This window comes from Amphibalanus amphitrite, unplaced genomic scaffold (genome assembly GCF_019059575.1).
Source record: "Amphibalanus amphitrite isolate SeventyFive unplaced genomic scaffold, NRLGWU_Aamphi_draft 000237F_arrow, whole genome shotgun sequence".
Taxonomy (NCBI): Eukaryota; Metazoa; Arthropoda; class Thecostraca; order Balanomorpha; family Balanidae; genus Amphibalanus; species Amphibalanus amphitrite.
Genome location: NW_024881732.1, coordinates 365,374 through 376,675, shown reverse-complemented (window position 1 = coordinate 376,675; position 11,302 = coordinate 365,374). Strand labels below are relative to the sequence as shown.

General features: G+C 47.7%; 1 protein-coding gene across 1 annotated transcript; it reads right to left on the bottom strand.

The window, feature by feature from the left end:
- Nucleotides 1–1,401: 1,401 nt before the first annotated feature.
- Nucleotides 1,402–6,284, bottom strand: LOC122386010 (formin-like protein 7). Its single transcript, XM_043374791.1, has one exon. It carries the CDS (start codon nucleotides 6,282–6,284, stop codon nucleotides 5,031–5,033), a length of 1,254 nt encoding a protein of 417 aa, XP_043230726.1. The 3' UTR covers nucleotides 1,402–5,030.
- Between the last annotated feature and the right edge of the window lie 5,018 nt (nucleotides 6,285–11,302).

Below are 11,302 nucleotides of genomic sequence, written 5' to 3'. Positions count from 1 at the left end.
TCTTGTTGATGCGTGGTGGGGGGGGGGGGGCGGCCCGGGAGGCGAGCGGCAGGTCTCGAAGGTGGAGTTGGCGCCGCTCCCGCCCCCAGGCCGACCCGCCCCCCCCCCTCCGTGCTTTTCTGCCGGCCCGGGAGGCGAGCAGCAGGTCTCGAAGTTGGAGACGATGCCGCCCCCGCCCCCCAGGCCGGCCCGCAGCTCCTCTTTTGTTGATGCGTGGTGGGGGGGGGGGGGGGGGGCGGCCCGGGAGGCGAGCGGCAGTCTCGAAGATGGAGTTGGTGCCACTTCTGCCCCCAGGCCGACCCGTCCCCCTGTGCTTTTCTGCCGGCCCGGGAGGCGAGCAGCAGGTCTCGAGGTTGGAGACGATGCCGCCCCCGCCCCCCAGGCCGGTCCGCGGCTCCTCTTTGTTGATGAGTGGTGGCAGGGGGGGGGGGCGGCCCCGGAGGCGAGCGGAGGTCTCGAAGTTGGAGTTGGTGTCACCTCCGCCCCCAGGCCGACCCGCCCCCCCCCCCCCCCCCTATGGTTTTCTGACGGCCCGGGAGGCGAGCGGCAGGTCTCCAGGTGATGGTGCCGCCCCCGCCCCCCGGCCGGCCCGTGGCTCCTCTTTTGTTGAGGCGTTTCTGCCGGCCCGGGAGGCGGACGGCAGGTCTCGAAGTTGAAGTTGGTGCTGCCACCGCCCCCCAGGCCGGCTCGGTCGCTGCTTGCTGCTGCTGTTGCTTGTTTGTGCTGCTCTTTTTTCCTCTCTCTCTCTCTTTCTCTTTTATTATTATTATTTTTTTTTATTTTTCTCATTTTTATTATTTATTTTTTATTTTTTCCCATTCTTTTTTTTTTCTTTTTTTTCTTTTTTTTTATCTTTTTTTTATTTTTTTTTGTAATGTTTTTTTTTTTTTTAGAGAGAGAGAGAGCACAAACGTACATGTTATACACAGGCATGCATACAGGTACAAAACAAACAGTTCGTCTTTCTTTCTTTTCTCTTTTTTTTTCTCTCTTTTTTCCTCTCTTTTTTCTCTCTTTTTTTTCCTCTCTTTTCCTTTTCTTTTCTTTCTTTTTTTCCCCCTCTTTCTTTTCTCTTTTTTTTCCTCTTTTTTTCTCTCCTCTTTTGTTCAGCTTTTTTTTTAACTGTTTTCCTTGTCTCCTCTACGTCATAGAGGAGAGGTGTTAAATTCTCATTCACAAATGTGCACATCGCTGAAAATGTGCACCGGTGAATGGGAATTTTAATATCATACCTTACCTCACTTGGAGGTAAGGTCGAGTAATTAAAGTGATCATAAGTCTCTAAAGATGCCTGAATCAAAAATAAATTTAAGGAGGAGCTTTGTGATGTCTGGATTTTGGTCGTTTAGAAGGGTTGTGATATTGAAGGATAGGTTGTTTCGGAAACAATAGTTTTGCAGCTCTTGTCGCTGTTGGTTGTAGTTTTGGCATTCGATTAATATATGTTTAACCGTGATTAGCGAGTTACAGGTTGAGCAGTTTGGGGGATCTGATTTAAGAAGGAGGTAGGAATGAGTGAGATATGAATGTCCTAGGCGGAGGCGGGCTAAACACATTTCCTGTAATTTTGAATTCTGATTTTTTGTTTTTACTGCTATTTCTGGTTGAATTTTTCTCAGGAAACACTTGGACTTATCCCATTCTAATTGACATTTTATGTTTAGTTTATTTTTGAGAAGGGAAAGGAAGTCTTGAGATGAGTAGGGGATTTTGCCAATATTGGTTTGATTTAAGGCATCTTTAGCGAGTTCGTCAGCCTTCTCATTTAGATGAATGCCGGTGTGGGAGGGGATCCATACTAATTTTGGGGGGCATACGATTTGGCTTTGTAATTTGATAATTTCTTTGATAAGGGGATGACTGTTTAAATGTTTTTCGTGAATAGAAGTAATAGCCGAAAGGGAGTCTGACAGAATCATAGATTTAGAGATGTTTTTTAGCTTTATTTGGGCATAGGCCGCCAGGATGGCGTACAGTTCTGCGGAGAAAATGGACGCCCATCCTGGCAGCCTTGTTTTGAGAATCGTGGTTTGCTCCTGTTTAAACCGACTCACCACCGCTGCCGCTGTTTTGTTTTCCTGTGCGTTCTTTGATCCGTCAGTATAGAAGAAAGTATATTCTAGATGTTCGGAGATAATTTGGTGGTGAAGTGCCTGAATTTCGATGTTGGTGTACATATGTTTTGGTTGGTCGATGAGAAGGATAACTTGCGGACTTTTGGAGGCCCACCACGCCACCGGTGTGTTCGTGTGTGGTGGTGAGTGTAGTGTTATGTTGACTGTGTCTGTTAGTGTAGTGATTCTGCTGCCGTATGATGTTTTCTGATGTATGTTGTTTGTGTATCTACGGTGTGATCTGTATTTTATATATGGGATGCAGGGGTGATTATTTGTTTTTTGAATTTTGTGGAAGTATCTGAGTAGTGATTCGGTACGTCTATCGGTGAGAGTTGAAATGTTGTTGTAAATATGGAGGGCTTGAGTTGGGGTGGTTCGATAGGCGGATGTAATAATTCGTAGGCATGTGTTTTGGATAACGTCTAATTTCTGCAAGTGTGTTTTAGCTATATTTTCAAATATGATAGATGCGTACTCGAGGATCGGTCTAATGATGGATTTATAAATGTTAAGTAAGGTTTTCCGGTCGCCGCCAAAATCTGTACCAGAGAGTGCTTTGAGAATATTGATCCGTTTTCTTGCTCTAGTTGAAATTTGTTCAATGTGTAATCTGAAAGTGAGTCCTCGATCTAATATGATTCCTAAAAATTTTGCGTCGTTTCGAATTTCGATATTGCTATTGTCAATTTGGAGGGGCAATGGATTAATTGGTTTTCTGCTGCCAAATATTACGCATTGAGTTTTTTCGGATGATATATGGAGATTGAGAGGTCGGAGGTTGTTCTGTACAGTTTTTAGGGCACGTTCTAGGTTACTAAGTGCTGTGTTGGAACTTTTATGTGAGGACCAGATAGCTATGTCGTCGGCGTATATTGCAATTTTGGATGGGGCAGGAACGGATTTGACAGTAATGTTTAAGGCCAGGATAAAGAGGATAGGGCTGAGAACGGAGCCTTGCATGAGTCCGGAAGTTGGAGTTTTGGGATCGGATATATGGTTGAGGAATTTAACTTGGAAGGATCTCTTTGTTAGGTATGTATTAAGATAATGGAGAAGGTGTCCGTTGATTTTGTTTTTAAGGTAGTCAAGGAGAGGCTGGATATTAAGGGTATCATAGGCATTTTTTAGGTCAAGAAAGAGTGCTGCTGTATATTGTTTGGAGTGGAAGGCATTTCTGATATCGGCTGTTATTTTGACTAAATTATCGAAAGTTGATCTGCCGGGTAGAAAACCACACTGATTTGGGGATATGAGGTTTTGTTTTTCAATAATATAGAGGAGTCTGTTTTTAATAATCCGTTCAAAAATTTTGTGAATGGTGTTTGTGAGGGAGATAGGTCGGTAGCTACTTAGTTTGGTGGGGTCCTTGTTTGGTTTGTTTATAGGAATGATATGGGCGTGGAACCAGTTTTCAGGATAGGAGTGCGAGGAAAAGGCGTAGTTTAATGAGTAGAGGAGAGCTAATTTAGCGGTTTGTCCCAGGTTCTTAAATAGGTGATAGTGAATTTGATCTGGGCCAGGACATGAGTTTCCGGTTCTGTTGATGGCGTTATCTAATTCGTATACAGTAAATGGGAGGTTATAAACTTCGGTGGTGGTTTCTTCTGGGATAATTAAGGGTAATGGAGGGGGGATGCTCGAGGATATTGATCTATAAAAATTTGAAAATTGTTCTGAAATTTCTTGTGGGTTTGTAAATGTGTTGTTATTATGGATAATGTATGTCGCTTTTTGTGTTGAGGTTTTCAGTCCTTTAAATGCTTTAAGTATGCCCCAAATTTTAGAGAGAGGAGTGAATCTGTTAAAGGAGTTTGCGAGCTCTTCGAAAGATGTTCTTTTGGCTTGTTTGATTACTTTTCTACATCTTGCTTTTGCTTTTTTGTAATTAATAAAATCTTCTTCAGAGCGAGATTTTTCATATCTGTGTCTAGCCGTGTTCCTGAACGTTATAGCTCGTTGGCAATCGTAGTTCCACCATGGTACAGATTTTGGTTTGGCATTGTTGTTTGGTTTTGTTTGTGGTATGTGTAGTTTTGCTGTTTCTGTAATACTTTCAATGAATTGTTCGGGTGTGGGTTGTCTTTCAATCACGTTTTCTAGGGTGTTTGTAAAGGAATACCAGTCTGCTTTTTTAAGGTTAAATCGTGTGTAAGAACGGTGTTGTGTGGTAGTGTGTCCTAGTGTGATATGGATTGGTAAGTGGTCGCTGAAGTAAGGGTCTGGTGAAGTTTCCCATGTTGTTGAAAGTGCGAGTGTTGATGAGGTGGCTGTGATATCTGGTGTGGTGTCAGAGTGTGTTGTGGTTCTTGCAGGGAGTGTAGGGGAGCCGTCATTGTTGATGACTAGCTGAAGGTTATCTACGAGTTCTAACAGAATTTTGCCTTTGGAGTCCGGAAGTCTTCTACTTCTATCCCATAGTGGGTGGTGGGCGTTAAAGTCTCCACATAAAATAAAAGGGGATGTCAGAGAGGTTACTAGGGTTTCTAAGTCTTGGATAAATTCTGAAAAATTAATGTCCGGCGGGGCGTAAGTGTTTATAACGGTTAGAAAATTTTGATTGGTGCTGATTTCGAATGCTTGGATGTCAAAAGTTGTAGTGATTTGGATTTCTCGGAAGGCTATATTACTTTTAATGTATGTGCATACACCTCCTCTTCTTTTGAGAGGTTGAAAAAGTGCATCTTTCCGAATGAGAGAATAGGTTGCAATTTCGAAATTATACGGATCAGATGGTTTTAAATGAGACTCTTGAAGGCAAATGATCGATTTTGAAGAAGAAATTAATGCTTGTTTTAGTTCGGACCAATTTTCAGGGACTCCCCTCACATTCCACTGCAAGAGTGTTATGTTTTTGTTGTGGGTGGGTGTGCTATGTGTGGTGGAGTGGTGAGGCATTACTGCTGTGTACTGTGTTTACTGTTTGTGTCGGAGTGTGAAGTGAAAGTCGGAGGGAGCCGACTGGAGGCGTGTGCGGCGGGTCTTCGGTGGCGAGGTGGGACTGGTGGAGTTTGAGGTCGAGGCCGACTGGGATGAGTCGTTAGACTCGTCCGAGGACCGAGGTGGTGGTGGCGGTCGGTTCTTGGGCACAGGTTCGGGTTCGGTTCCCACACTGGCGCCCGGCCTGGGAGTCGGTTCCTCAGACGGTGGTGGGTTGGCCGGGCGTCGTCGCGGGTCCCGGTCAGAGACCCCGGGTGGGGTCTGGGCGGCCACCTCAAGCCGCTGCGCGGAGCGGGCAGCACCGCTCTGCACGCTGGCCGGTCGGGGAGGAGGGGTTGGGCGGTAGTGAGAGGGAGGAGGTGCAGGGGACCGGCCAGAGGAGGAGTGGGACTTAGGGAGATGAGGGTACTCCGCCTCAGTCAGCGGAGGAGGGTGGGAGGGTCTGACTGAGGTCGAAGGGGGAGGAACAGGATTGGATGAGGGGTGGGAATCCACGTACGCGCGAGCGTCGCGGGGGTTCCAGCCCCTACGGATGAGGAGGGTGACCTGGGTCTCAGAGATCCAGCGGGGACAGGATGGGTCGTTCGCGGTGTGGGCGCCGCCACAGCCTGCGCACAGAGGATCTTCGGCAGGACACTGGGAGGATTCGTGCCCCGCCTCGGCGCAGTTGGAGCACGTGGGGGAGTCGGATCGGCAGTGCTGCTGGCGGTGTCCATAGCGCTGGCACCGCCGGCAGCGGAGAGGTTTAGGAGGGACTGCACGGACGGGGAAGGATAGGTAGGCGGCCAGGATGTAGGGGGGAGGTTCAGCGGTGGAGAAGGTTAGGATAAGAACTTTTGGAGAGCGGGGCGGGCGATACACGGCGGTAACGCCCACCCGGGAGAAGCCCTCCTCCAGTTCGGACAAGGATAGGTGCTGGAGGGATGGAGCGTAGATGGACCCCTGGCTTTGGTTCAGGTGGGGCGGAGCCCACACCTTCACCTCAGCACCGGCGATTCGCCGGAGACCGAGCAAAACTCGTTTCTCCGACGCCTCGCAGGCGACGAGGAGGTCGCCCCCTCGCAGCGGCCGGGCACGGGGACAGCGCCCGATCGCCGACGAGAGTGCGTCCCCCACCGCCCAGGGGGAAAGGTCGGAAAGGGGGGAGCCGTCCATACGGCGGATGCGGACAAAGGATGGGACAGGAGTAGAGGAGAATTGGAAGGAGGATGAGGCAGGGTTACGGGACATGGTGGAGGTAGGAAAGTGAGGTGGGTGTGGGAGTGCGTGGGTGTTGAGGGGGTGGTGTTGGGTAGTGGTTGTGTTGTATGAGCGTAAGTGGGTGTTGTCTTGTGTTGTGTTGGTAGTGGTGAGGTGCAACAAAGTGTGACTTACAAACGTGGTTGGTGTCGAGACGAAGGCAGCGGCAGCGAAGGTAACAAGTCGGTTGAAGAGCGAAACACGACTGATGGCTATTTTTATAGTACTGAATTATTAACATTTTGACCTACTACGATCTGGTACGGTACGCAGCCAATCTGGTACGATTTGGACGCGATCCTGGTACGCTGTAAAATCTCGGTAAAATCTGGCCGCGGCAACACTGCGTAGTGCGTAGCACTCCCGTCATAGTTTGCGGGATTACTAGCTTGCGCTGAACAGGCTACATAGTACAGCTGTTTGTACTTTGTGTCACATGAATATGATGTGTATTGTGTAACTGTATTAGACGTATGACTTGTATCATGCCAATATGCTTTGCCCCTATATGATGATGTTTGCCTAATGAAATTGATTGATTGATATCCGCAGTCATTGTTTATTGTTGCCGAAGCCCGCTTGGTCGAGCAGCACTTCAGTCCGTAGTCCTGCACAATCCAGTCTGTTTTGGCCATCAAGTTGGGCCATTCAAAATACACAAACATAATACACAATGCACGTCACTACAATCGTTTACGGAATCATGTATGACTCACCGTGAAACACCGTAAGCTTTTGTACGGGAAAATTGATCGCGCTAAGCTTCTTTACCTCCAGACTTTGGGCCCTAGCGACTGTGCCCTAGCGAGAATTTAATGGATAATGAAGCAGTAGCAAGAAATGCCAACGCCACATGGCGCCAAAATTCTGGTAAACTACTAGACATCCCGTTGTGAACTCTTTCAGAAGTTGACCTGGCCGTCATCCGCTTTTGCGTCGTCACTAGCTAGCCATTCAGCTCCCTGGCGCTCGAGGACCCTTTCCAGAATGTGTGCCGATGCAGCGGTGTCCGTGGCAGGAGTGTGGCCCTCAACTTCTCCAGCTTCTCACGGTTTACTCCGCGTGGACTCTTCTTTCTCCATGGTTGGAGGAGACTGGCTTCGGAAGCCTACCCCATACGTGAGGGGGCCCATAGAGGTTTTTGAGGCTCATGGAGGTCCCGCAGGACGATATGTCAGCCTCTGAGATAGCCATGCAGGGCCCTTAAGATGCCGAGCCGACATCTAAAACTCCTATTCTCTTCAGGCCTGTGCTTGCCTCATCGCCCGGCCCCACCCCGACGTCTAGGGGTTTGACGCCTAGGTATTCATCAGGACCCTACGCAGGTCCGTGATGGCTCCAAACTGACACCTGACGCTCCTGCACCGGCTTTTCAGGGGCCCACCGGCCTCTGATAGCCGCCACGCAGGTCTCAAAAGACCATGTCGATTGTCGATATCTAAACCCCCAAGTCTTGGAAGGCTCTATGCAGACTCTTGAGTGGGCTTGTAAATGCCCCAAACTGGCCCTAGCCCAGCTAGACCGCGCCCCGCAGAGCAGGGCCCCAGGCTTACCAGTTTTACGCCCCTGAGGGGTGTTTGAATATCCTCTTCTAACCTGACTCCAGGGTCACATGGCGACAAGCGCGGCGGTACGCGGCCTTCTAAAGAGCGTTGAAAATCATGGAGAAATTACTTCAGTCATGTTGCAGTTCAGACCAAAGCCCACGTCGTCATGTTCATTGAAGGAAAAGTTTCCCCTTTTTTGACACTCGAGGACATATAAACTATAGCGCGCTGAAAGTGGGTTCGATAGCTCTAACGCGCGCAATCAGGGCGTATCGGCCAAACCTGATCAATGATCACCTAACAAAAACTTAAGAAGGCTAGAAAGACGAGAAAAAGCAACGGATAGCTGTGGGATGCATCAGAATCGTAGAGGCCATTTTTCGATTAGGTTATCGCTGAGGTCATTGAAGATAGAATAATGATAAAATTATGATAAACACAAAGATAAGATTACGACGAAAAAAAAATTGTTTTATATTTTTCACAAATAACCGTATAACTCGTAAACCAAAGAGCTAGAGCTTCGCGGAACAATTCTTTCGACAGGCCTTTCAAAACGCTTTCGCTTTTAAGATTTGACCTCAATGCCTCATGTCAGCGGTTTCGCAACAGAGCAGAGGGCAACAGTATCTAAATAGTCACATTTCATCAAAATGATTTTGCTAAAAATTTTTGCAAGAACTTTGGTGAGAAAAACTATTAGACATTTACATTTTACTTTGTCCTCATTTTCTCGTTAACATGCATCGAATGAGCTACCTATAATTTCACATAATAAAGTTCAACTTCAAAATGTGACCGCAGATCAAGGTCATGCTCTTACTTGAAAAGATCATGATGGTAATCAACCGATCCGTATGGATGACCTTAACACCTTCAAAACAATGTCATTACTCTACCTCGCCTCCTTTATCAAAAGTACTAGGGTTGACTATTAAGTAATGGAAGTGCCTTAAGCAATTAAACGTTTTTGCACGTGCACATATTTTTTTTGTCATTTCATGCGCCGATGTTTTTTCTATTCAATGGTGAAGACCACATGTCCTTAGCTACTTTTTGCTATAAGCTATCGTCGTTTTCCCAAGAGACCACCCGAACCTGTGGCGCACCACCTGGCAATGGCCAAAACCCAGGGGCGTCGACGCGTAAGGAAAACTGGTCCGACTTTTTCTCGGGGGGCCCCCACCGGTGGGGGCCCCCAGGTGTCATTTACGGCAACCTATCAACTCTAGACCATTTTGAAACTCTTAGACGTTTAGACGTAATATAGATTCAGGAGAGGTTATTGAAAATATTGTGCCCTTGGCTTAACCCTAGCCATTTAAAAGATATCCATGCAAAACGAGTGGGGCGGGCACAGGCGTAGTAACGGAGGGACAGGGGGCCACCCCCCCCCCCCTTTCCGCCAAGTTTCATGCTAAATTCTCTGATTTTGCTCCAAAGACAAAACTAAAGCAGCACATGATTCAGCAAGAGGAGCTCAAAACTGCCCTCAATTTTTTTCCGTAGGGGTACCTATTGAATTTCCCACAAAGTGAGATCAAAATCAAAGTTTCCCTGACCGGGGTCTGCCCCCCCCCCCCCACTTTTCGTAACGCTCCTACACCCATGGGGCGGCTGTACTCATCAGTGGGACATGGGCCATGGGATACACTATGAAGAATTTGAGTAATACATAACATGCGCACATGACGTCGGCCTTGCATATGAGCACAACGGGACACGAGTACAACCACTACCATAATACATAAATATTCAGATTTCAGAGTAGTACAGTTACTCGGTGAGCACAATGCAATTTGCATATGCATGTAGTGCAGTACCTATTTACCTGACACTGGGCCGAAAATATGAGGAGAGTTTCTTCGAATGTCTTTGGTCATTTTCCAATTCTCGTAGCATCTTCCGCTTTCGTTTCTGACACCCAGATGTGTAAGCTCTTTTGCTCGAACGACCACTCATGGTTTCGAAATTATACAATTCAAGGAAATCAACAGAAATTATAGGTTAAAAGCAGACATGCGCATGGATCCGAGAAAATGGATCTGGGATCTGATCCCATGGATCCTGATCTCGGATCCGACGGGATCATAGATCCAGCTCTGTAATTTATCCAGAGATCCGTAGGGATCACAGATCCGAGTCTCATTTTTTGCTTGAGATCCAGTGAGATCATAGATCCTCACTTATTTTTTTTTTTTGTCAACACATATATCCAAAAAAGCGCTTGTTTCAAGTTAAAAACGCTCTGTTTTAGTGATTTTATGTGATCGCACGTCATAATCCATAGTTTTGTGTCAGTCCAGGCGCGCACACAGGATTTTTGAATGGGGGGGGGCACGACCTTCGAACTGGGCCCCCCATGCCGAAGGGCCCCCCCCCCCCAAAAAAAAAAAAATACGGCCCACGGGGCTATATTTCGGTTGGTTTGAAGCTTGAGCAATTGGTTTGTCAATGCATGTAAAACAATTATTTCGGTACCACCTTAATTTTCAAAACATATATATTTTTACGCTAGGCTGTTTTTTTTTCTCAAATGCGACTCAGAGCCGGTACATATGCCTAATCATCTAATTCATTACGTAAAACATTTTATTAATAAACATTTTTGCAGGTCCCTCAGAAATCAGCCCCGGGCAGCGACTGACTGCCGGCCGGCCGACCGGCCCCGGGTGGCTAGAAGCAGGGGCCGGTCACTGATTGGCCCGGATGTGTAGGAGCGGGAGCAGCACTCCTTTTTCACGTATATTCGCATATTTTTTTAGGCACATCGACATGAAATGTCGTTATATCTGATACGATGCGGGATCACAGACTAGAGATCCAGCTTATAACTTATATTTAATGAATCAGTCAATGATTCATCAATGAATCAATCAATGAATCAAATCCACAGGACTATGTACGATGCATGTCGGACACGTACCCAGAATTTCGCCCAAGAGGGGGTCACCTGCTGGTCACCTGACCCCGGGCCCGCGAGTTACCCGGGCGCCCGGGGTCAGCTCAGGCAAGGATGTACCCAGGACCTTTCGATGGGAGGAGGGAGGCACGGTGGGTCCAGTCTCACTGGCAGACGGGTCTCTTTAAAACGGTCTTTGCATGAGAAAATGTGGAAAATTGGCAAGCAAAAGTATCATTTATGCCCGAGGAGTGTGCCTAATGTACACTAATGCCTAATTTACATGGTATTTTACGAGCGAGCGAAGCGAGCGAGCTCCTCAGAGTCACCGGTGTGCGGCGCGTTCAGAGGTGCCAGTGAAACCAGCGCCGTCAGATGCGCTGGTGTTGAGTCCTCACAGGCGCCGTTGCGGGGTCTTAGGGCTTAGAGACACTGGTGGAGCCATCATTGGCATGTGTGTGGCCCTGCAAAATGGCCTGCAAGTGGAAAGTGGCCCGTCATAGGCTGGCAAGGACACTCGGAGGCTGGTAAGAGGCCCTCAGAGTCACTGGTACGTGGCC